This window comes from Alexandromys fortis, unplaced genomic scaffold (assembly GCF_014885135.2).
Source record: "Alexandromys fortis isolate MF-2015 unplaced genomic scaffold, M_Fortis_MF-2015_v1.1 scaffold_51, whole genome shotgun sequence".
Classification (NCBI taxonomy): domain Eukaryota; kingdom Metazoa; phylum Chordata; class Mammalia; order Rodentia; family Cricetidae; genus Alexandromys; species Alexandromys fortis.
This window is the reverse complement of record NW_026067925.1, coordinates 2,954,173-2,981,980: the sequence shown is the minus strand read 5'-3', so window position 1 is coordinate 2,981,980 and position 27,808 is coordinate 2,954,173. Positions and strand designations below refer to the sequence as shown.

The following is a 27,808-nucleotide window of genomic DNA, read 5'->3' as shown; positions in this document are numbered from 1 at the left end:
TTTTATACTATAAAAAGTGCAATTCAAGCCTAAAATTTGCAGAATAAATAGTAATTATTTCATTTTATTACTTATTGCTAGAGGATAAACAAATGAAATTAAAAATGGTAACACAAATTTAAAAAATAGAATTATAATGCCAGCTCTTCAAAAAGATAAATTAAACCTGTAAACTTCTTAGCAGAAAAGATGCCAAATGCTCACACAGAAATATGTATGAAGGGTTTTCACAGACACCTAATAAAGCAATATCTGTCCACACATTTGACATTTCAGAAGAAACCTACTGATTTCCTAGAAGGCGTAAGGTACCAAATCTCTCATAAAGAGGCTGAAGCTATCACAATCAACTAATAAAATTAAGTCAATAGTTAATGATGTTCCAAAATAGAAAACAGAGGGCCTAGGTGGTTTCACTTGTGAATTCTACCAACACTTTGAAGTAATAAAATCTACTCAGTACAAATTTTTCCAGAAAATGGATATTAAACAGTTTCTAACTTGAGTTACATAGTTGCTTTTACTCAAATGTCAAGACAAAGGCATGATATCAAGAAAAACTATGGACCAATTTTTTTTTTAGATAGAGATAAAAATTTCACAAAATATTAGCAAATGGAATCCAGCTTGAACAAAGGTTATATAGTATGATCACTAAAATGTGTCCCATTTATACAGGATGGAGTCAACATTTATATCAAACATAATACATATTTTAAATATGTAGTATTTATTTTATATATGTAAAATTTATAGTGAAATACCAGAACATAAAGCTTATAAACATGTATAAAATCTGTATGATTTAAAACACTGAGTATTGTCACAGTCATAGTTACTACCCAGTTCAATGAAAACCAATAATATTTTTGACAAGCTTTTGATAAACCATATGACAAACAAACATACCCTAAGTTTGTATGGAAACACAAATGCTCTAGTAGACAGCACCTTACTGCAGAACAATGATGCTAGAGAACTGGCAGTGTCTGGCTGCCAAACCTACTACAAACCTGCAAGGAGCAAGATAGCATGGGCAAGGAATAGGCACAGAGCAATGAGACAGAATTGACTGTCAGGAAGTAGAAACATTCAAAAATTATCAGCTGATTTGTGAAACAGCAACTAAGTCAAACCAATGGAAAAATTAAAGTCTTCCAAAAACTGATGATGAAACACTTGCATATGTATGTTAAAAGAAATTAAAAGAAGCTAAAGAGATATCAGGCTCCCAATTTTCATGAATGAAAAAGGACAACTGGTTAATAAATTGTGGAATGGTGAGGAAAAAAAATTTGAAGTGCTCTATTATTTGGGAAAAGGCACAAAGATAATAATAAAAATTAATGTTATTAAAGATGGCCTTTATAATTATAATAAAAAGACATCATTTCTGCAGGAGCCATGAATATACATCTCTCACATTTCCACAGCTCCCACACAGCAGCTTCAGGAAAAACAAAATTGACCACAGGCCTCAGACTCTGTGTTCTGAAACCCATCACTTCCTAGGGCCAATGAGTGAACACAGGAGGGACAAAATGCATCTGGTATCCTAGAAGACACAGTCTTTCCTAAGGTGCCTGGCTCAAGGATTTTTGACTGCTATTGCTGAAAAATTAATATAACTTCCCTTCCCTTCCCTCCCCTCCACTCCCCTCCTCTTCCGTTCCCTTCCCTTCCGTTCCCTCCCCTCCTCTTCCCTTCCCTTTCCTTCTCTCCTCTCTCCTCCCCTCCTCTCATTTTCTAGAGATCAGACCTATAACTCTTCCAGCTTCCTTCCTGTTTTGCATAGTGCATCTACTATTTTTGACATTGTTTCATGGAAAACCCATACTAAGCGGCAAGACCATGGGTAACAGGGGAAGTAGGGTCCTGAAACACTTCAGTTAGTACTCCTCTGTCATTAGGCAGTATGTATTGTCACAGATATACAGTGACCAAATAATTGCTAAAGCTATCAGAGCTAACCTAATACAACATCTTGGTTTAGGAATGTCCTTGCAGACTACTGAAAATAGGACTGAACAAAGCCAATAGGAAATGAAGTTGGCTCATTATTGCTAGGTTGCACAGATGCCCTAGAGAGGGATAGTAAAATGCTCTGAACATTTAGAAACAGGTCCAGGCTATGGCTTGGAAAGAAACTATTATCTTCCCTATTGGTAAGGCAGAAATGCCGAGCAATAGAGACAATATCCAATAGTTAGTATTACAGAATGTCAGGGACGTTTAAATGTTCACATTAGGCTTGCTAAAGATAGAGATGGGTCTGAAAATTCTAGGATACCCAAACAGAGGGTAGAAATATCTACATAGTAACTTGTACAGATGTTCAAAACGTTTGAGTTTATAGCGGCCATTCACTGTTCTCCAAGAAGAGCTAGTGCATCTCCTGTCTGAAAAGATACTGCAGTAAGCACCGCCAACCCAGACATTGCCCTAGACTTTTGCTTGGCTGTCAATACAACAATTAAAGTGATATTTAAGCAAAAGCCAAGTAAGAAAGTCCTAAGTTTTACAAGGAAAGGAAGAGACCATATGGTTCTTTTATTACAGGCCTAGAATAAATAATGGCCAATTCAGAGACAGGCATATGAAAGAGGAAGGGATAAAGAAATGTCCTAGAATAAGCCAGGCTCATGATTTTTATGTGAGCCCAGAAAACTGAGCAAAGGATTATTCCTCAGGGGAGCCCAGAGGCCCTAAGATTTAGTAAGGCCACCGAGAACACAGTGGTCAAGGGCGTCTGTCGAGCTGAGGAGAGCAGCTGGATTCTTCCTGGTAGGCCAAGAGTGTGGGTGAGAGTTGGGCTCAGTGAAACCCACGGAGATATAGGACTCTAAAAGAATGAGAGTCAAAAGCTAATGCTCAATGACTAGGGCTTGGGAACCACAATCACCATAATCACCGAGAACGTCGGGGAGCTGTGGATATGGTTAATAGAGCATGACACCCTCAGAGGCAAACAAATGCATTGCTCAATTCCTGCAACTTAGGAAAAAAGGCAAGAATAGAGGGTCAGGCGACAAAGCAGGGTGATTCTGCTAGAAAATCCATGACTCATCTACCAGTTCTCAGAACTATGCTAATTTTGAATGTAGAATCCACTGACCAAAGAGACTGAGTCCCTGGAAGAAAAGGCATGAAATGCTGCAGGAAGAATCAAATGCAATGGATCGGTGGAGATGTTTCAGTAGGTAAAATCCTTGCCGCACAAGCATGAGGACCCGAGTTCAATCCTCAGCACTCATTTAAAAGCCAGGCACAGTGACCTGTCTCAGCTATGGTATAGTTCAGCCAGAATTCTGGAGCTCACTGGCCAGCCAGTCTAGCCAAAGGGACAAATTTCAGGGTCAGCACTGTTCTGCTACAAAAAATAAGGTAGACAGTGATTAGATAAAGCATGAAGTTCTGTGCTCTGGCCTACACAGACACAAACACACACACACACACACACACTCACATATCACTCTCTCTAACACACACTCACTCACATATCACTCACACACACACACATACTCACACATACATAATTTTAAAAGAACACACTATAATTATTCTCCCAGTCTTCCCCTGAAGAGAGCCTGCAGTGACTACTGTTCCCACACATTGGACAGTAGGAGATACTCAGATATACTGGGGTTCCTGAAACACAGGATCTCAGCAGATGAGGGTACCCAGAGACAGAGAGCTTCATCCTGACCACTTCATCCTTATGGAAACCTACAAGATGAGGCGCTGACAGAATCCTGACACAGTGCATGTCGGCAGTAGGAATGGCTTTCACAGGGACAGAGCAAAGATAACAGTAAAATTGGCAAAGTGTTACAACAAACACTGTCCTTGAAGAGCTCCTAGATACTTCCCGGGACATCAGGCAAAGTAAAAATTTAGACAAGTATCCGAAATGACATAGCACTAAAACCAAGCACTAGCTCAAAAAGTTGGAATAACTTTAAATGTGGATATGTAAAACAAAAACAAACACAAAAACTGGAAAAATAAACAGAGCAAAAATGTCATGACTTTTAGGAGACAGTGACATGTTTATTCTACTGGTCTTCTGATGTTTTTATGCTCCTTTATCTGGCAGGACACCAAGACATAATAAATCATGAAAGATAGAAAATATTTAAACAAGTTTATCAAGACTCTCAAAAATAGTTAAGCTGGGTGTTGTGGCATGGGCCTGCAATTCCAGGCTGATGCAGGAGGATCACCATGAGATTATAGCCAGTCTAGACTGATAGTGAGACTGTCTCGAGAAAAAACACCAAAGACACAAAGCAAACAAATACAGAATACCGCACCTAAAACAGGAACACAGTGTTTCAGTCAAACTGATAGAAATGACATACACAATTCTCAGTAACACAAGTCTTAAAATTAAACAGAATTACTCTTTTCAATGATCTCCTTTATTTAGTTTATATTCAATTAATAATGAAAAAGAGCACCTTTGAAAAGCTTTACATTTGGAAATTTTAAAGCACATGTCTACAAGAATCCTGTGTAGCTCAGTGTGGGGGTATGCACCTGTAATTCCAGCACTTGGGAGATGGAGGCAGGAGCACTGCAGGCTGAATTCAGCCTCTGTGGCATAGTGAGTTTCAGACTAGCCTAGGCCACAGGAGCTTGTCTCAGAACAAAACACAAAACAAACCCAGACAATAAAACAAAATAAAAACAGAAATCATTTCTCAAATTCCTCATAGATTTTGGTGAAGAGCGACTAAACAATGTTTCCTAGCCAGAACATAAGTTAATCTGGAAGAAAGGTTCAAGTGGCAGTGGAAAGAGAAATTCATTTAGCATCATTAGTAGTTCAATAAAACTTTAATTTTAGATTATTATTGATTTTATGCTTAAGATAATCGCAAAAGTCATATCCTCATGTAGTGTTTAGAAGGAAAAAGAAAAACAATATGGCCACATACTGTGTTAGGAAACCTCTGCTTTAAGGACAAAAACTAAAATTTAACAAATTAAAATTTTGTAAAGTACAACTCAACAAAAACTGAGAAAAAGAGGCTTTCTTTCAAGGTACAAACAGGAAAACAAAATTATAAATATAAAACAGAAGCACTTAAGCATATACTGGTTTGTCAGAAATAAATAAAATATACCAATAATCTAATAAGTATAAAAGAAACAGTGGTATATTAAGGCATATATATACATATATTAGAGTAGATCTTAAAATTAAAAATTGAGATAAATGATTTTACAAAAAGCAGAGTGAAAATAAAAATACCCCCAAAATAAAAATAAACATACAGTTGGGAAAAGAAATTATCAATGTCAATAAAGAAGAGATAGTTGGGGGTACTGAGATGGCTTTGGGGTAAAGAGATTGCCATAAAAGCTTGGTGAACTGAGTTTAATCCCTAGATGTCATGGTAGAAGAAGAGAACCTGATTCTACAAAGCTGTGTATGTATGTACCCCACTAATAATAATACAAACAATGATAATAACAATAATTTTAAGAGAGAGTTCTGAAGTTGTAGCTAAAAACATTTGTGGAATTAAAGGATAAAACTGAAAATTCTGCAATCATCCTTAGGATTTCTAATAAAATCTACAAACCAGCAATGACAAAGATTTGAAGCTTGAGATTTTTACTTTTATTATCTGATTTGACTTAAGGCCAAGTCCACGAGATGAAAACCAGACCCAAAACTGCTTGGGTGACAGAGAACCAGAAACTAGGATAAGACCAAACACTACTGATTAAGATAAAACATAGCAATAGACTCCTAATGACATTCTCCTACATTCACAGCTCAGTGCCTTGCTTGACCATCAGCAAAGAAACTTCCTTCTTCAGCAGATGGGAACAAATACAGAGACTCACAGCCAGACAATATGCAGAGAGCGAGAGACCTTGGAACACTCACCTCTAAATGAGGGTCTCTATTGAATCCCTCCCCTCAGGGATCAGGGCAATCCATGGGGAAGAATGTAAGAACTAAAGGGGACAGAGGACACCAAGAAAACAAGGCCCTCTAAATCAACGTGATCAAAGCTCATGGGAACTCACAAAGACTGAAGCAGCAAGCAGTGGGCCGGCATGGGTCTGCACCAGGTCCTGTGTGTTTATATTATAGCTTCCAGTTTAGTATTTTTGTGTGATTCCTGAGTGTGCAAACAAATGGGTCTCCGAGTCTTGTGCCTTCTCTTGGACTCTTTTCCATCTGTTTGTTAGATTTTACTTATAAAATGTCGTCTTCCACTAATCCAACGCACTATGAAACTTTAATAATGACTTTTTTTTATGTACCAGTAGGAGAGATGGTTTAAGATGAAGAATCTTTATAAAAGACATTTCCCTGTACCAAACACACACACATATCATAAGTCAGGATTTCAAGGATTTGTGTAAAAGTAAATGAGAAAACAAGCCCAGGCTGAAAGAGAAAGTAAGGCAATTTACTTATCTCGGCTCTGGCCCTGAGTACACAGACGAAAACTTAAGAATTTCCGCCTTAAGATCTGACTCTTAAACCAGACAGAAAACCCTGCAGGGCTTCCATCTGAACTCCATTACCAGATTTCATTAAAAACAAAAACAAAAAAACAAAAACAAAACGAGAGCAAAACAAAACAAAAAACAGATCCCAGCGTTGCAAGCAAAACATAACAACAAAACAAAACAAACATCAGCCCCACACACAGCCCAAGAAGATAAACAAACTCTACCAAAAACAGAGGGTTTAAGTTACAGTGGTTACACTGCCTTCACTTGAATGGAGCAAAAAATGTAAATATCTCAGGCACTAATTAATGGTAAGACATTATAAAGCATGACTCATTTTCAGAGATGTGAAGCATAGCAAAACGTGTAACTCAGAATTGAAAGATCACAGAATCATATGCAGGGCAAAGTGTTTCTTCTCAACAACATACAAACTGTATCGTTAGACTGCGTGTTAGAGGATAAGGGAAGTCGCAATGGCTCGTAGGAAGTCGGACTCATGCAGACAAGGATTTTTGCCTGGAAAGCAATTAACTGCAAATGTACAGATCAGATTGCAACCAAAAACAAAGGAAATCGACATACTTGAAACAATTTCAATGAATATACACACAAATAACACATTTCTTAAAGAAGTAATAACAAGTAAGTTAAAACTAAACAGTGATAAAATATACTTTGCATTTCAAAACTTGTGGGATAGGAAGTAAAATTCAATTCAAAGTGATGTGTGTGTGTGTGTGTGTTTTGCAAGAATTTAGAATTTTCTTCCTGGAAGAGATGTGGACAATGTCTTACCCCTTCACATAAAGTCCGAATGACAAACCGAAGTTCATTTCTAATGAGAAGGCTCACCCAGGGAAATATAAGTATTTATTGGGCTTTCTTAAAGAACATGGTTGAGGGGTTACAGGAAGGAACATGAGTGACCCTAAAGTAGATGCACCATGGCTCTATAGAATATGGGTTCTCGCCCCTAACACTACTTACATATTTTAGCCTCTCCCTGAGACCTCGAGGGCAAAGGCAACTAGAAAAAAATTCCATAGAAATGACTGAGTGTCATCCTCAGGTAATTGTCTAATGACCTTCCCACCTAGAAGAAGAAACGGTCAGCAGTTCATAGAATCAGTCATAATTGACTCTTACAAGCAAGCACAGCTAATCTTATGAATACATCAACTGTTTGGCCTCAGAGGACAGTGTTATACAACACTGAATGTGAATCAGTGTTGGATGCCTGGATGCCAGGTTGGGTATATAGACGCCAGAGAATAACTACTGGGAGTTGATTCTCTCCTTTCACTATGTGGATCCCAGAGGCTGGACTCAGATTGTCAGGCTTGGTAACAGGTGTCTTTACATTCTGAGAAAGCTCATCAATCCTAGAAAGTAGAACTTAAAACAACATAATAGCTGTAAAAATGTTAACAAACATCGAAAATAAACTTATTTATTTTTCATGCAACTGGTAAAAATTGCAAAATACCTGGACAGTTCATAAAATAGAAATATTAGAGTGTAGAAATATGTGAATTGAAAAGCAAACAAGTCAATTTAATTATAAAAAATAATAGGGAGATGGCTCATGACCCAAAATATCTGATCATTTGACATGATCAATAAAGAAGACAAATTTGCTGAAAAAAAAAATGGTCATGGCACTAGAGTAGACACAGATATGCATTAATGCCAAAGGGAGGGTGTACGAGGATAGCTTTAAATAGTAGCATGAAAATGTATTCGACAAGAAGCTGCGTTCTGTCCTTTGCTTGTTAATTACCTATTGTATGGTATAATATAAGAAATATAAGGGCAGCCTGGTCTGCAAAATGAGTTCCAGGACAACCAGGACTGTTACACAGAAAAAAACCCTTTCTTAAAAAACAGAAAAATAAAAACCAGGAGGCAAAGGGACCCAAGGGAGGTAACTTATATCAGTGGAGTTATAATTGTCAACTTGACACAATGTAGAACCACCTGGGGAAGGCAGTGTCTAGGAGGGATTATCTAGATCAGGTGGACGTACGGGCATACCTATGGAGGACACTCTTCATTACTTCATTGAGGTGGGAAGATTTGCCCACAGAGGGTCATGCTATGACCAGGCAGCGGATCCTGAGCTATATGTGAGTGGAGACTAGCTGGGCATGACCATGAACGTGTGCATTAATTCATTGCTCTCTGATCTTGACTCTAGATGCAGCTCGGCAGTTCTTTCAAGGTCCTGTCACTGATACTTTGTTTCCAAGATGAACTATAGACTAGATTCCCGTGTTAAAATAAACCCAGTCTCATCTAAGCTGCTTTAGTTGGGGCATTTTTTTTTATCTTAACATGAATTGAAACTAAGACAGGCAGAGTATCCATATGAAAATGAGCAAAGGAGAAGGAACGTGTATGTGCGGTGAGGCAGAGGGCAGTTGGGCTTTCCTCTCATAGACTTAATGTTTGAATTTGAGGCTGAGAAGAAACAGGGTCTAAAGCAGAGGGAGAACAGAGGTTAAGGAGTCTGGAGGAGCTGTCAATAAGAGTTTGGGGAGAGGTGTGTCTACAACAAAGTCTCATGGCATGTCGAAGCTGGCTGTACTCTAATGGTAGCCATCAAGTCCACACTAATTCCTCACTGACTACTTCAATGCTCTGCAGGGGTCCAGCTTACTGGACCAGCATCTTGTGGATTAGGAGCATCATTCTTAGTGTTTGCCCTAGATACTAAAGTGCTTAAATTATTCCCAGTATCTACTTCATTAACACAGAGCTGAGGTTACGTTAATGTGGTATTGCTTCCATCATAATACAAGTAAGGTAGATGTCTCAGGTCAGTAACCAACTTCAATATTAGAAAACAACCATCTGGTCACCACTTTTTCAGAACAAGGGACTTTCTAGACGTGACTCTGCATGTACAATTAAGCTGCATTAGTGCAGCCTGTTTCTTAGGGAGATATGTGACACTTCTAACATCACACTTTCATTTTATGGCGTAATGACCATAGAATATAGAGAAACAGTCACATTCTAATACACAACAGATTTCCCTTTAGTCACAGAAATCTTCACTGCCACTGGGCTTAAGATAGGGAAGCTTTTATGTATTTTAGCATTAGTCTTCAAAATGCACAAGATCCTGCTTATAACCATCCCAGAAAAACATTTATTACAACAGATAATCTCCAGTTTTAGATCCCAAGACATATAGTTGCAAGCAATAGACTTCGGTGAGCTTATAAATTTGTCTCCTGTTCCTTTTGTCTCTTGGATATTCATGGGTACAAAGGTAATGACGATACTTGCAAATAGGGTCAACATAAATATTGCCTATCTATACGTTATCACACATTACAAAGGTGTTAAACATATATTGCTAGTTTTATTGTCACATTGTTATGGGGGGCATACAAAGTCAAAAGAAGGGACACATTACTTGCCAAAAGAGTAAAACATCTCAACAAATATCCATCTCTCATTAGGGCTTAACATTTCATAATCAACTCCTAGAATTGGGCAATAGACTATTACTCATTTCACATTCAACTTTTAAGAAGGCCAGGATTCATTTCTTGGCAGGCACCACTTCACTCCCCAACACTGGAGAAGTCATTTTGTCAGAAGTAAAATTCTCTTTCTCCATTTTCTCACCTGCAACATGGGCACTAAAAACTGACCCAACATCTTCATGAGAGGTTGGGAGACCTAGTTGAATCAGGACTTTAAAACCCTCCCAGCCCTCATTTTGGATCAGTACAATTAGGACAGAGGGTGCATTAACAATTGGAAACACGTGACGTGACAGAACTCCCTTCACAGATAACAGGACTCATCAGGACTGTGCCCACCAGAACTCAAATTCCTCTCCGACGCCAGCTCAGAGCTGCGAGGCCAGGGAAGGGAAATAACAACACTCCAATAAGACTTGGCATTTCCAAATGTACTTTCAGTGCTTGGATAAATCTCTGCTTCACTAGCCCAACAGTATTTGTAAGATATTCCTGGCATGCTGAAAGCTACACAGCTCTGCCATACTGAGAAAATACCTTCTTCATAAGAGCGAGCAAGGCATCTCCCAACAGCTGTTAAGGTGAAAAGCAAGCACTAAACAGAACTGTTTGCAGGCTAACTGGATTCTTTAACATCCTAACATTTTTGGAGAGAGGGAAACAGTTTGTAGCAACAGGGAAAGTTATTCTACTCCTACTTCATGTCTCTAAGACTATTTCCTACAAGTTCCAAATATAAAAAGTCCAATCACCAAGATGTCACCAACCTGTACCTCCAATGGTTTTATAACCTGCTGCCCACCCTTCAGCTTTCTCTTCTCTAACCATCTGCTTTCCTATTCTTTTCCACCTGGGAAAACATGTCCTCCTCCCATTAGAAAATGTAAACTAAGGGGGAAGAAGTCATCAGGTGTGGAGGGAACAAGAGAGGGTAATGGGAAGGGAATGTGATGAAAATACACGAGATAGGTCTGAGTTCATGTTAACATGTTTTGATTTTTTTTTTTTTTTTAAAGAAAAGGGTTAAGGAAGAAAGAGTTATTCTGATTCTGGATTCCAGTTCAAGGGTCTAGTTTCTCATGGGATGGAAGTCCTAGTGGCAGGGGTGTTTCAGCAGGTCTGTTCATACTTGAGTTCAGGAAGCAGACAATGAGTGATTCTTATGCTCAGTTAGTGGACTCTTTTTACACAGCTCAGGATGCAAGCAGGGAGCAGGGCTGCTTTCCTTTAGGGTAGGTCTCTGTCCACTTCCAGCAAAAGAAGGTAACCCTTCTCAAGCCTGGCCAGAGACTCACCTAATCTAATTGCTCCCAGGTGTGCTTGCGATTTAAAAACAGAACAGCTTACCTGAACTAATGGTAGCCTACCAAATCTGACCTGAGAGCGAAGGAACCAGCAAAGGACTAAACTAGATCCTCTGAATGTGGGTGACAGTTGTATGGCTGGGGCAGACCGTGAGGCCACTGGCAGTGAGAACAGGATTTATTCCCACTGCTTGTACTGGCTTTTTGGAACCCATTCTCTTTGGAGGGATACCTTGCTCAGCCTAGATATAGTGAGGAGGGCCTTGGCCCTGCCTCAAAGCAATGTGCTAGACTTTGCTGACTCCCCATGGGAAGCCTTACCCTCTCTAAGGAGTAGATAGGGGGGGATGGGTAAGGGAAAGGTGAAGGGAACAGGAAGAAGGGAGGGGGTGGAAACTGGGATTGGTATGTAAAATAAGAAAAGGTAGGGTTTTTTTTCATTAAATATTTTTTTATTGAGAATAAGAAAAAAAAAAGTTTCCGCCTCCTCCCAGCCTCCCATTTCTCCCCCCACAAAGGTAGGTTTTTTTAAATAAAAAAATTAAAAATAAAACGCAGACTATCCTGTCACCTTTGTCCTCCACAAATCTTCCTATAAAAAGTAGCTCAGTCTCAGAATTTCTAATTGTTTTCTTTGGTCTACTACAATGCAGCTTCTGACTCAATGACTCAAAGTAGGCCAAAACACAGATAAAATAAATTTTCATATGAGTCCACATTGTCTTCTTGTACTAAAACCAATGACTGTATCTTTGGGTACTCAAGGTGCTGATGAACTGTTTTTTTTTTTACTCTCCTTAGCTAGACTCCCGGAATGTGCCACCTACCAGTGTATTCTTTTCACTTTTAACAGGCTTCCCTACCTGTTATGTACCACCCATCTTCTACTAGCAGTGCAAATGAGGCATTTTGAAAATTTAGGTTTTAGGCCACTGATGAGTGATCTCCAGCACCCCCTTAGCTACTGTATTGCTCATATCCAATGATGCTGTACCACCCTCCACCAGAGCTTGGCCCTCAACCCCTGAACCAAGCACTCAGCATTCCTACTTGTTTGGTTTATACACATCTCACGCACCTTATTTTACCTCCCTCCAAATTTCTTTCACATCGACAACCTCAGCCACAAGTATCAGAAATCTGAGGATAATTCTAAACCACTTCTAGAAGGAGGGGGGGGGGGGATGGGGTTCCCAAAAGAGAAACAAACGCAATGAAGTTTACAGAAGGGTGAGGCCTCCTGGGTCCCAGGATGTACTTTCACACCAGATTCAAAGAGGAACCTAAGTGCTTCTAAGAGAGAAAAGGAAACAAAATTCATGTGACACGGGGGGAGGGGGGGCTGTTGAGAATAAGAATGCTAGCAGGCTTAGAAATAGCCCCGGCGAGGAGAAGACTGTGGAGCCATGCTCTCCGTGTTCTGAGGGAAAGTCAGTTCATACAGGATTTGGTTTTAACAAACTGTCCACTGTCAGAAAAGAGTAAATTGTGGATTTCCACTCTGAAAATACTGTATGTGATCTATCACATGGCTCCTAGACATCCCTCTTAATTCAGCGCTGTAATGTAAAGATGTTAGGATCACAACCAAGGGCAAGTGGGACTGCATAGGAGCAAAGAGAGAGAAAGATAGGATCACATCTCCCATCTTCCTAAGGCGCGCCAGACGGTGCCTGAAGGGATAACAGGGAACTGGCATTACAGAAACATCTACACACACACAAAATTCTTGTTTGACAATTTTATGCATTTATATTATTATATCATATTATGAATTTTACCCATTTCCACCCCTCTGCCCCTCCGCCGTCCTTCTTCCTCTCCACTGGAGTTCACTTCTCAGCAAGTCTTCTTTTAAGTCTCCCTTTTATGTGGGGCCCACTGAGTTTCATTAGAGCTTCTTGCTCAAGTAAGGGTGGGGGATTCTTTAATACAAGATAATAAAAAGTGAAATGAATTAGAAAGGAAGAATTCGTATGAGGAAATAAGTGGCTAACAAGCCTGGGAAAGCTTAAACTGATTTGATGATTGTTTCCTCTGCCCTGTTACTCAGAAGACCAAAGACAATGAATCACTTAAAAATAAACTACCAAAATAGAAATGAGCAGTAACAGTCTGTGGCTAAGACGCTGGCAAGGTTTGGCCCTGTTCTAAATAAGACTAGTATTTCCCAATAGATCCGCTCAGTTACTTTTAATTTCAACGTTTATTTCCTTCATAGTTCAGGGGTGTATGAGGCTGGTGAACTGAGGTAAAAATCCAGAAACTCATGTGAGCATTTAGAATTACCTTATTCTACTAACATTAACTTTGCCTTTAGGGTCTAGAAACCCTTCTCCAATTATTTCAAAATATCTTGGTTTCCTGCTGTCATTGTTTGTTAATGTTTTCCAGGCTTTTAGGTTTATTCAGGGAGGAATAAGAAGTAACATTACCAGGAGTACTTTTGTTTCTGATGTTGGATATAGGTACCTTTGTTATAGGATGAAGTTGGGAAATAGCAAAGAAAAAAAATGGCATTATCTTTTTACATCTATTTTTCATTAATAGCTAACAATAAATCCCCATGCCCTGATTTATGTGCTATTACTTGGGAGACAAGATTTCTATGGTTTTTATTTACTTATTTTTGCATGTGCTAGTGTGTGCAATATGTATGCATATCTACATGTGTTTGTGTGTGTGTGTGCACGCATGTGTGTATAATTCTAGGAATCTGAACATTAGTCCCCAAACTTATATGTCAAGTGCTCACTGAACCATCTTTCAGGCCCAATATCCATTCTTTAATGACTAAATTAAATCTGTACTCTACAATTAGCATTATACCTTATTTTAGCTATCAAATTTAGACACTTATACAAATTTTCCCATAAATTAATGGTTTTGGAAAGGGTCAGAGTGGCATTAAAGTAGATTATTATTTATGGCTACTTATTTTTTAGACATTTTAATGTAAAAGTTTTGTACATCTATAGTCCCTCATGCTCTGAATGAATTGCGATGCCTACTCAATCATAACTTATGCAAACATGCTGCCATTGAAGCAATGTGATATTTACCTGCTGCAGATTTAGGAAGCCAGTAGACGCTTTACCTGCTGCAGACTTAGGAAGCCAGTAGACGCTTTTAACTACTGAACGCCGTTACTTGATTCCTTTATTACATGGTACGTCTGCTGATAACATGCAATGTAAAATATATCATGGGCTTACATAAATGCTACAATGCTGAGTGACTGTGCACATCTGTGCATGCTGCTCGGTGAACTAGCAAGAGATTCCCATTAGCAGTGCAAGCCTGTGAGGCACGAAGACAGAACACTAGGCCTGGGGATGCAGTTCAGTGGAGGAGAGCTTGCCTAGCATGTGCATAAACTTGGGTTTGACTGACCCAGGGAAACACGCAAGAATTTCACATTTCTTATAATAGTGTGAAAGGAAAACGCACATGGAGACAGGCTTTTGCTCTGTAGCTTAGGCTGGTCCTGATCTCAGTTCTCTTTGCATCCTCCTCAAGTGCTGGGATTCCAGGTGCTCAGCCACACGCCCCACACATACATTTTTAAACACGTATGAAAGTGTACAATGTGACATATAAATACGTAGTTTACAGGTGGTTTTTTTTAAATGAGGCTGAGATTCCTTGATCTTATATCTGAGTTAGCTACTTAAACAGAACAGCTCGCAGAAACTCACATGTGTTTCCTCCCCCTCCTGTTCCTGTTTCTAAAGACTGAGCCTCATGGAGCTCAAATTGGCCTCGACTTTATTACATAGCCAGGGATGACCTTGAGTTCCCAATCCTCCTGCCTCTAGCTCTCAAGTTCTGGGATTAAGTACAGATGTACTACCAAGCCTGGCTTCATATTTGAAATAAAACGAAGAGATTTCAGTTAGAATATTAATTCATCCTGCTACCAACCCATAGCATGTTCCAGAGAACCATTACAGAGAAGTCGTATGAGCTTATAAGCAGGTTATCAGGTGTGACAGCAAGGTCTTTCATTGGATGAGATGTCTCACAGGCTCTCAGTGCTCAATTTCCCTGGATCGATATTTGAAGCTCTCAACGTCATCACTACAAAGAACCTATATTCCCAATATTAATTCATTCACACTCAGTTGTCACTTAATAATCAAAAGGAAAATCATTATGAAAATGTTGGCAACTAATTCCAGGTAATAAAACAGAGCATGGGGCAACAATGGGCCCCATGCTCATCTACAGCACTTGCTAAAACATGAGGAAATAATACTTGTAAATTATTCACCATATCTCTTCCTTTCTTCCCTGATTTATTGAAATTATTTTCTTATTTCAGTTATTCACACTGCCTCACTCATTCCATGCTCTTATGGAGGGCCTTGACTTGGAGTAAGAGTAAGCCACGGTCTCCTGGCCAAGCTTCTCGAGTGTTTCTTAGACCAATTCTGAACACCATGTCAAATATTCCAAAGGTCTTTCACTTAAAGTACCATCACAAATGATTCTGATCAGCTCATGTCCTCCTTCCCCCAATTCTGCGAGCAATGTGGGGGACAGGAGCCAAGAGACAAACAAAAAGGACTTTATAGATTATTTTGCAAGGTTAGATTTTCATAACACTGTAAAAGAACTCCCACTCACTTTGGGAACTGCTTTGGTGAGTTAAATAATATACAACAGGGTTTGGCAATCTTCTGGATGGAGCATGCAAAATTCGCATCCATTCACACTAATCTAGGGTTTCCTGTGTCGGTAATAACCCTTCACTTTCAAAACTCAGTACAGATGAAAATTTCTGCGCCACAGTATTACCAGAGGACTTAAAACACATTTTCCCTGAAAATATGCTAATGTTTTTCCTTAGGAGACTGTGTGACCAAGCATGGGAAGCTGACCTCAGTCTCACACAGGAAATTGCTGTTTGAAATGCAGAAAAATGCATGGTGTCGGGGAGGGAAGTAAAGCCTGTGTTGATAGGACACTTATTGTATGTTGTTATTGTGTTAAATACAGTATCTACTAGATCATAGTGAGGTCTCAGAACAAATGAAGGAAACTGAGCAATGAGAGATGAGTGAGCCTGCCATATACCCAGGAGTCATGGCCATCTTCTTGTTGGGTGTTTTACTCTCAGAGTTGGTGGAGTATCTGGTAATTTCTCTCTTCTCACCCTTACTTCAAGTCTGCAAGGTGAAATTAGCCATAACTTCCACTGGGCAAAGACTACAACTATATTGTCTTTCAAACAGTGAGCAAATCAGCTCATGTCTTCAAGCTAAACGTTGAATTAACTTTCAAACCATGAGAGGCGGAAATCAGATGACGTAAGAGTTTTATGGTGTAAAAGTTCTCGCAGTGAAAACAGAGTTCAGGTTGTGAAAGTTCATGCATTACTGTCACAAATGATCTCTTTTCAAGAGAGTATGCCATTGGTCTTACTGTCGTATGAACTCTCCTTTCTGTTCCATCCCTCTTCAGAAGGGTTGGAATGTCGTCTTTTTCCTTCTCTCTTATTGTCACATTGCCTCACATTACCCAGGCTGGGGTAACCACAATCCTTTAGGAGCTCAGGGCTTTACAATAATAGCCACAGAGAAGACATAGACTTCAGTTATTTGTGGTAACTCATTGTCACTCTCTGCAGAGCAGCAGTTTACTGGCCCTGGTTTAGAGGGAAAAGATGGAGGAGGCATGAGATTTCAATAGCACCCCCTTAAGGAAGCCATTTTAAAGGAAAAATCAGAATTTGACGTCCAGAAACACATCCCAGAGTTTGAACTTAACTACAGCAACATACACCTTGTCATGGTGGGGATATAGGTCTTTGCCTTGGGTTCTGTAAGCCTCCAGTACTGCCTTGTGGCTGTCATTTAATTTAACAGTTCTTTTTTTGTATATTTTAAAACCAATGGCAGACTCACTTGAATTACAATTTTTGTTTGTTTGTTTTTTTGCTTTGTTTTTCAAGATAGGGTTTCTCTGTGTAGCCATGGCTGTCCTGGAACTCACTTTGTAGACGATGCTGTCCTAGAACTTACAGAGATTTGCTTGGCTCTGCTTCCAAATGCTGGGACTAAAGATGTGCACCACCACACCTGATTGAATTACAGTTCTTTAAAGAATATTCTAACCTCCCTGGAGAAATGCCTGTCTAGAATAAATCATCTATAACTGTTGCACTTTTTTGTGCTTCTCTTGCTGAAAAGAAAACCTAGATTAATGTCAGACTATTTTTTTTTTTTTTTTTTTTTGGATAGCTCTTACTCACCAGCTTCCTTTGTTCTTCTGTTCGACCATGCTGGAGGCATGACTTCTCAGGCTGGACATCCTAATGAATTTTGTATTATGCTTAAATACACTTGACAACTTCAATTATTAACCTCTATCCTACTTCTGCTCTCTATTTGTTAAAGAATGAAACTACAAAGATTCTATCCTCCTTCTTTTTTGCCTTATTCCCTCTTGTTCTAGCATGAATCACATATATGTCTAAGGAATCATGATTAGAAACTCCACTAAAACCATAGTGCTTTGATGACTATTTTTCTTGTTTCTAGGAGGAAAGAGTCTGGGAGTTCTAAGCTTTATCATTGTGGGGGCTTCTAGAGATAGTTTTGTCTAGTGTAGACCTCCAATTATTTTTAAATATTGAAGTATGGAAGAACTTGACTCCATGAAACTGCCATTTCTTATTATAAATGCATAAAAGAGCAGAAAAGTTTTAATGGATGTTCCCTTACAATTTTTATCTCTAACTTGGGGGGAGCACACTAACATTCTTATTTCCTATTCAGAATGCATAAAAGCTGAAAGTAAGACCATTTCACAGTCATCACCTTCCCTCAAAAACCACGGAACCTGCAGAGGGAGCCACAGTTCTCACAATGATAAAAGGACAATCGATTTCTATAAAAAAATTAAATGATGCTGCCTCAGAAGCAAACCCACTTTTACAAAGTGCTGATCTAAACGATACCACATGACCCGAAGGTAAAAGGCAGGTTTACAGGTTTCTACAATCTCTCTCTATGAGGTTCCTCCAGCAGGATCTGAAGTAGTTAAGTCAAAAATCCAAATTGGGAAGTCAGAAACTCCAACTTTGCTTGACTTTATCAATATTGCGAGGGGAATGATGTCATTGTTTGGGGGTTCTGCAAAGACATTCCATGTCACTTCAGTTTTAACACCAGGCTGGAGCCTGCATGGCCTGCCAGCATCAGCAGATAAACAAGACCTGTGGTCTTTCTATTCATCTCTGGATAGTTACTCGGAAAGATTCTGAAAAATATGCCTATTAGGAACTAAACATTTCACTTTTCATTTCGTCCTTGTGCCAGAAGTCCATTCCTTGGATAAACACTTTACAAACTGACACTCCAAACGTCACTAAACATGATAAAGTATGTGTGCATCAGTCACGACTGATTAAATATTCTCCCTCCCATGATGAATGAACAGTTATATACTATATGAAACCTTTGGAACGAACAGCTACACCCCCCTTCTCCCGCCTTTTCTGTTTTGTCTTTATTTTGCATGGAAGATCATTTTTCCATGTCAACTCATTTGTTATGCAATCTTGGCTATGGTAAAATATCATTCCAGCAATATTGCATGCAGAAATAGTATTAAGTTTTAAAATTTGTGAATTAAAATTCTTCTAAAAATTAGCTTTCCTTTTTTTTTTTTACTATCTCTTATTTTTGATCACTGGTTGTTTCCAATATCTGATTATAGTTAAATAAAATATTAATGGAGGGAGTATCTACTATATTTTCTTTAAGGGGGCTTAAGGTTGGGTCATGGTGGCACACACCTGCAATCCCAATTCTCAGAACTGTAAGGCAGAAGTCTCAGGACTTTAAGACTAGTCTGGGCTAAGTAGTAAAATCCTGTCCCCTAATTCCTAAAATTAATCTTAAAAGACTAATGAGATAGTTTAAGTAAATTATAAGCTATGTAGAATAAGATTCATCAAGGAATAATGCTAGAAAACATTAATTTATTACTTTAATAGCATTGTGATAATTGATCTTTTCCCCTTTTACATTCCTTGACAATTTCAGACATGTACATAATATATACAATTCATACACGCCTTACTTTCTCCTATCACCCCTCACTCCTGCTCATCACCCTTCACCCCACTTCACAGCTACCTTCCCCTTCCTACCTTGATACTATTTTCTGTGTGCAGACTTCACACAGGTAGACATAGCTTCTGTGACCATGACTGCAATGGCCAGGCCATGTCAGATCCAGAAAACAGAATGTACTAGCACACCACCCCACACCCAAACCTTAACTGTTTCTTTACTTTAAAAATTCTTTATTGTCTTACGGTGAGATCAGCTACAGGGGCTAAGGGTGTGACTAGTGCAGAACAGAGCTAATGTGCCTAAGATTGGAGTCAACCCTGAACACAAGGAAGGGAGGAAGAAACACTGATTGCTTACAGTTAGTCTTTATTTTTAGCTCCCCCAGGAAAGCGATGTCTGTTCTGAAACATTATAAAAACAGTTAGAGGAGCTTGGCAAGACAGCTGAGCTGGATAACTTGAGTTGGAGTTCTGGGACCCACATGGCAGAAGGAGACAACCACCTTACACAAATTGTCCTCTGACTTCTACATGTGTACGTGACACTTGTACACCCACAGACATATTCTAGACATGTTTTCTTTCTCTCTTTCCTCTCTCACACACAAATAAATGTAGAGAAAACAATTTTAAGGTGTTAGAAAAAGTAGATGTCAAAATTTCAGTAACGCATGTAGAAATGTATACTCACATGTATATATATATATATATGTACACACATACATACTTTTTATGAATATAAAATGCAAGTATCTTCAACTGAAATGTGTAAAATGTACACAAAAGCCAGAGGAATGTGTTCTTTAAAGTCTGGGCTGCCCCTAACTGTTGGCTGTGTGCATGGGTATCAGGCATTAGACCTTTCTCTCTGTGATGTCCTTTACCCAGAATGGTACCCAGAATATTGCACACAGGAAAATAAGCCACTGAACAGAATAGTTTAAATATAATTTTAATTTTGCTTTGTAATCTCTTCTATCAGTTTTGATGAATCTAGAAATGGATTCAGTGACACTAACGCTTCTGGCTGCTGGCATGAAGATTGTTTCTATAAGCCATTCTTTTTCTCGTTCAGAGTTAGATGCATCCCGGATATGGTTCTTGACTATGAATTCGAAGAAATAGAGTAAATCCAAAGAAAACAAGTTGAAATTGGCCATCATTTTTAAAGCACTAAGGATGTCAGAGTGTGGATCGACTGATTTTATGGCCTCTGTTTCCTCACTGTTTAAACTTAAATAAAAGAAAATTTATCAGGAATCTCCAAATTGATGTGGGAGTGTCATATATCAATCTGTTGATTTCATTGGCTGAGCAGTAAAGAAACTGCTGGTCCTGATAGGTTAAAAGATAGGTGGGCGGAATAAACAGAATAGGATGCTGGGCGGAAGAGGAAGTGAGGTCAGACTCTGCTCTGCTCCCGGAGAGACCTGACAGCTCTGCACTCTGGAGCAGAGACACCATGATGGACGGAGGCTAGGCTCTTCCCGGTAAGCGCACCTTGGGGTGCTTACACAGATGATTAGAAATGGGCTAGTCCAGGTGCAAGAATTAGCCTGTAAGGGCTAGAGTTCAGGGGCCAAGCAGTTCTCAAATGAATACAGTTTGTGTGTTGTAATTTCGGGCATGAGCTAGCCAAGCGGCCGGGGTGTTGGGGACGCAGCCCCGCCGCCGCTTCTTATTTCAATACCAAATTTCTGTCTTCACTGCCTGGGAGCTGACTCCAATATCACGCCCTTCTGTGGGAAAAGAAATACGTATTTTGCTTGCTGATACACTTCCACAATTGAAGAAAGTGTCTGTGATAATTACAAATAAATAAGGTGGAGACTGAAATGAAAACATGGCCGGGATACAGCCGGTCTTTACAACACCCTGCTTACTGAAATACAACCACATGCCGAATCCACTTCATTTTATATCTGAGTTTGGGAGATGGCTCACATCTCATCTGCAGATGTCTAGGAGATATTCTGAGTATTTAGAAGGAGCATACTTTATTCAGGTAAGTAAGAACGCAAGGGCCACTTGTAGAATAGAAAAATGTGTGAATAAACAAATTAGTATATGATGCTGTCATGGTAGTAAGTGGAATATAAGAAAAAACTTTAAATATATATTTTAAAATTTCTAAAATTCTAAAATTTCTCTTACGTACTTTATTTAGTTACGAAATAATAAAATGGAAAATATCAGTGTATCTTATTTAGACAATAATTAAGATTTTCTTGATCATAGTTTCTTCATTTTAGATATTTTATTTTTTTTATTTAATTTATTTTTTTATTCACCTATTAAAGATTTCTGTCTCTTCCCCCCCACCGCCTCCCATTTCCCTTCCCCTCTCCCAATCAAGTCCCCCTCCCTTTTCAGCCCAAAGAGCAATCAGGTTTTCCTGCCCTGTGGGAAGTCTAAGGACCACCCACCTCCATCCAGGTCTAGTAAGGTGAGCAACCAAACTACCTAGGCTCCCACAAAGCCAATAGGTGCAGTAGGATCAAAAACCCATTGCCATTGTTCTTGGGCTCTCAGTAGTCCTCATTGTCCGCTATGTTCAGTGAGTCCTGTTTTATCCCGGGCTTTTTTCAGACCCAGGCCAGCTGGCCTCGGTGAGTTCCAAAGATGTAACACAAAGGCCTGTGGGTGTAATTTCTTTCAAAGCAAGCTTGATCCTGTGGGCATGTGCCAATGTGTGTATGTGTGTGTACACTTGTATGGTTGCATGTGTATACTTGTATGTATGTGTATATGTGATAGTGTATATTTCTGTGTAGTGTATGCATACATATCTGCCTGTCTGCGAGTATGCCCACCTGTATGTGTGTGTGTGTGTGTGGACATTTTGGACTTCATTTCTATATGTGTGTCCCCACCTGCATCTCTCTCTCCCTCCGTGTGTGTGTGGTGTACGTGTGTGAAATTATGTGTGCTTGCCGTCTGTGGGTTTGTATATGCATGTGATGTACATACATTCATTTAGTTTACAAGCATTTCACAATCCTACCTTCTCTCTCAGGAGCCTCTGTGAGCATACAGTGTGGTGTGGTGCTTCAAAACTTTTGATACACTTCTCTTTTGACAGAGGAAGAGTATTCAGTGAAGGAGTATGGTCTTACTTTAGCCTTCAAACATTGGAAGCCTGACTTAGCAATTCTTACTACTTATACATGACAGTCATTTCTAACATCAAACCTGTCCCCAGGCTTTCACTGGATCACTCACAGAACACAACCTAAGTCTTTCAAGCATTTACCATATCACCCAGATTTAAATAAAAACCAACCAACCAACCATGCAGGAATTAAGCAGAAAATTCCTTTGAGAGTTTGTCAGTGCATTCACAGAAATGGAATCCTCCAGTGTATTTTCTATCCCAAGGTCAGAAGGGGCTAATGGAAGGCTGGGGAATGAAGAGCAAGTTTGGGAGCACAGACTTACACAAACTGACCACGTTTGTTTGTTCCCAATCTTATCCCCAGGATGGATTTCATTTGGCTTGTGATAACAGGATACATAGAAAATAGCAAGAATAGAGATGAAAAAATAGAAAGAAGCTGAGACACTGTAGGTCTAAATGAAGACAAATTCTTGTCTTTCCTTTTCAATGGCCTTGCTGAGTGAACTGACATACCTAGACCCCACATGTAGTGATTTTATGTATCTTTTATCTCGTTTTATCTGACTGTAGGGAGCCAAGTCAGGAACACAAAGAAGTGTCATAAAAGACCAAGGCTTTGAGTTATAAGGTGACCCACTGATGGGTGTGGCAGGTGGCAGGGTACGGAACAAAGCCAAGGCTGCACAGCTATAAAGGCGACCTGAAATGGTAGCATCTGGTGAAAACTGACCATTCCCCATTCCCCCATAAGCCTGAGACGAGCCAGACAACCTGATTGAGTGGCATTCTCAGCACACCAGGCAGAAACATTTCTCCTGGCTTAGATTCAGTTCTTCCAGAAGCAGAAATTTACTTGATGCTGGCAAACATGGGTCATGAAGAGTAAATATTGTGAAATTTTATTTTTAACTCTAGCATCCTGGGAGTTCTCAGAGTTAGGATTGTTCAGACAGAGGTTGGTCAGAGGTTATATGGCTGCAACATGAAGCAAGGGATCCCAGTACAGATTGAAAAGGTTTTTGTATGTTCTATGTGGGTCTGAGGTTCACAGGAGAGCACAGACTTCTAAACTTCCACTATCAACTGATTCCAGGAGGGTCCTTCTTGGATGTCTCCATCCCTCACTCTTTCTGTTAAATTTCTGATAGTTTGGCCAAACTTGGCTATCTGCTATGCTGTATCATGGACTACAAGAATGCTCTTTGGTTTTTCTCTGCCAAAACCTCCACTTTTGTTCCTTTATTGACATAGTCTTTAGATTTGGAATATTTCCCATTCTATTCCGGATACAGCCAGTTCTCTTAGGCAGAGCAGCAGGAAGAAGACAGTGGCTAACTTCTCCCAGAATGACACTTGCAAGCAGAACCCGAGGTGCACAGCCTCTTGCCCTCATGGCTTCCTGTCTGTGGTCTATTTCTACCACCAGGTGTGTGTGTGTGTGTGTGTGTGTGTGTGTGTGTGTGTGTGTGTATCTGTGCGTTTATTTGAAAACTAGAAGTTAACATTGGGGTATCTTTCTCTATAACTTTCCACCTTAGCAGGGTCTCCTGCTGAACCTGTCAATCACTCATTTTACAGGACAAGCTGGTCTACAAGCCCTAGGGGTCCTGCCGCCTATGCACTCTCAGCACTGGGGTTATAGATGTACACGGCTATGATCAATTTTCTACATGGGAGCTAACAGGCTGAACTCAGACAGGACTGCAAAGCAGGCAGCTCCCTCACTGACCCATCTCTGCAGCCCCACCGTCATATATTATCTTAACCACTGATGACGATAATTGTGCAACAATAACACAGCAGCTAACATCTATGAATCACTTACCAAAGACCAGAGATCATGTTATTTAATCCTTTTTAGCGCAGTTAATACTAGTCAGCTGATAGTTTTAATACTAATATAAGGTATAGAGCTGTAGCATCTGAGAGGCCTGGTGGCTCGAAAGTAAAGGCCCTGGGAGGGGTTTATGCTCCCTTTCTTCACAGAGCTACTATTGATTGCTACATAGTCTTGCTGGGGAAATTGTATAAAGATTCATTTTTGGAGTACTGTGAAATGTTTCAGAGAACCCATTACTTATTTTCATTTCTAAACATTAAAATGGCTGTTGTACTAAACATTTTATCATTAGTGTTTTCAACTCATTGACTTTGTGTTTTGTTATGATCTATGTCTGGCCTTCAGCTCTTACTTCCTTAGAACTTGCCAATTCTTTTATCAGTTTGCCTAGCGCAGTATTTGAAATCAACTCAAGAGCTGCTAAATGGGTGGTATCCGAGCAAAGACTATTAGGAACTTGCCTAATAAAGGAATGTATTTAATAAGAGTATTTCCTCAGGAGCAGTCAGAGTCCCTTTTGAGTGTGATGGTTAGCTGGTTTCCTTGGGTGGGTTACGATGTCTAGTCGGGGTTGAGACGCCAGTCTGGTTGTTGTGAAGGCAGCTTTGAGATGTGGTTAACACTCTGATCGGTAGGCTTTAAGGATGACGGATTTCTTTTACAACATAGCTGGCCCCATCCTGTCAGTTGAAGTCCTTATGCTGAGGAGCTCAAGTAGGAAGGAAAGCTGTCTCCAGACGGCTTTCAGAATCAAGATTGCAACATCGGCCCCTCGGGTTAGCTTGGTTAACTTTAGACTTGCTAGATTCAACAAGCATGTGATCTGATTTACTAATTCAACTTCTTCTCTGTTCTTCCTTAATTTCATGACGCCCCTACCCCTATCTGATCTTCCTCTCTCTTTCCCTCCCTTCTCTTTCTGTATATCCATTTTCTTTGTCTTTCTCTTTGTTATTAATGTTTTGCAAAAAAAAAAAAAAAAAAAAAAAAGATTTTCTCCAGAGAATGACTAATGTCTGAAAGGAAGGAGCAGTGAGGGCTGAGATGGAGATTCCTGAGGTATTTTCTAATCATGCCCCTAATTACGAACCCTCATTCTCGAATTGCAGTTCACCTAAGGAAGTTCATGGATTCCTCTGTGGAATTATTTTGTATATTGAAATGAAAGTTTTCTATCACTAACCCTTCTAATTTTTACTCTTGAAGCAAATCCCTGAGGTCTTCTGAATAAGATGACAAATTAGAAGCTGCATCCATGATTTGGAACAAAGAAGAAAAATCAGGATATGGAGAAAATACTATATTCAAAAGACAAGGAGAGGGGGCTGGAGAGATGGCTCAGCAGTTAAGAGCACTGCCTGCTCTTCCAAAGGTTCTGAGTTCAATTCCCAGCAACCACATGGTGGCTCACAACCATCTGTAATGAGGTCTGGTGCCCTCTTCTGGCCTGAAGACATATACATAGACAGAATATTGTATACATAATAAATAAATATTTAAAAAAAAAGACAAGGAGAGAGAGAGAGAAGATATTTTGGATATCAAAAAAGGAAGATACAGGAGAACAGAAAAATTCTTAGGGATAGAAGAACAAGAACAAGACGAGAAGAGATAAGCTATGTTTCCAGGCCTGTGCCTTTAATCAGGAGAAGGGAAACAGAAGCCTCATCTACAGGGATTGTATTCTCTCTTTACCTCTGCTAGAAACTGAGCCCCAGAGAGAAGGCTGGTCAATAAAAAGATGCCTCAAATAACACTAGAGCAGATATGTGAGCAAGAAAGGCATAAAATGTAACACAAATATAAAGAAGAAACAGAGTGTGACTACTGAGCTAAAAATCTGAAGTAAATAAAATTATCTAAAAATTATGTGTGTAAAACTGACCTATGATCTCAAAGAAATCACAAGTAAATGGGTGGCTAAAGCGAATGTGATCAATCAAAGATCTGGAGAGAAAAGTCAAAACCAAAAGCTGGCAGTATGGATGAAAAGTTTACAATGTCCAAAAGAAAATCATCGTGAAAACTGAGATTAATAATAATAATAATAAAGAAATGCTGGAAATGAAAAACTGTATGATTAAATAAAACTAAGAAACAGTGAAAAATCATCATTACCATAGACTCAACCAATCGGAGAAAAGAACATCAAGGAAGGAAGACAAGGTTGAGGAAATGTGATATCAAACATCATGGAAAAACAAAAGTCAATGATCATGATCACACCTTCAAGAACCTTGGGATATGATTAAGACTCCAAATTTACAATGGGATAAAAGCAAGAGCTGAGATGAACACTAAGGTCATTGAGAATCTAGTCAGTGACATTAGAGCAGAAAATCGCCCAAATTTTGGGAAAGAAATGGGAATCCAATCACAAGAAGGTTTTAGAATCCTAAATGAACGTGATGACAGAACTTCTCTATGACATATTACAATCAAGATGCGCAAAGCACAAAAGAAAGAAAAGAAGACCTGTACTAGAAAAGTGTCAACTCAGAAAGACAAACACATGGGAATAATTTCATACTGTTTGACACAATTCCTAAATGCCAGGAAATCATGGAATGGTGTATTTGAAGCTTAGAAAGCCAAAGTATTTCCAACCAAAATTGTTACATACAGCAAAGTAAAATGCAGGGGATGGAGAGGATAGTGAGGAGCAAATATGAACAAAGTGCAATGATACCTACTTATGAATATGGCATAAGAAGACCCATTACTTTGTGTTAACAAAAAATAAGGACAAACAATACAAATGCATTTTCTCCACATCTTGCATAATCCTGCATGTCCTTATTTCTAGATCCCACTGGAAAGAGGCGAAGCTGTGTTACAACGTGGCACATAATAGCAGTATGTGTCAGAGTGACTTCACAATTCACTGTGGACCCAAAGTACACTGTTACATTAGATTTCAATGTATGGAATCTTTATGCTAGAAAGTAAGTCAACAAAACAAAAACCAAAGAACCCCACAATCAACAACTGGTTCCTAGGGTCAAAACAAACTAAGATCTTTCATACGGCTATCCCGGGAAGAAATATTGTATTAAAGGAAAGTAATACCTTACCATTTATGAGTCTCTGTCAGGGCAGTCTCTTGTGATTCTTGGTCAATTTTAGCTGAAAATGCAAGAAAAAGAAGTGAGATAGGTATGGAGCTCTACCATCTCAGAGTCTACACAATCTGAATAACATGGAGTAGATTTAACCCTATTAATGTCACCAATATGCTAGAAATACTATTAAATGGAATTAAAACAACACTAGTATATGGGCATATAAGATTTTGATATGACTAACCAAAATTTTTAGGTTATGAGTTTATTTGGCTCTGGCACAGTGACCTAAGGAATGGAAATACTATTTTCACAGTTACACTGAATATGCCAGGACCTAAATACCACAGATTAGTTGAAAATAATTCTCTCGAGCACAGGAACAAATACCAAGTTGGAACTAAAACAAATGAGGGTG

At 39.2% G+C, this 27,808-nt stretch overlaps 1 protein-coding gene across 2 annotated transcripts in view; it reads right to left on the bottom strand.

Moving 5' to 3' along the window:
* The window catches only part of Fmn2 (formin 2), a 265,685-nt gene that overhangs the window by 41,726 nt on the left and 196,151 nt on the right, over positions 1 to 27,808 (bottom strand). For both annotated transcript variants that reach the window (XM_050142986.1, XM_050142987.1), the window contains one exon: positions 27,403 to 27,454. In XM_050142986.1, coding sequence (XP_049998943.1) covers positions 27,403 to 27,454 — 52 coding nt within the window. The remainder of the gene's footprint in view (positions 1 to 27,402; positions 27,455 to 27,808) is intronic.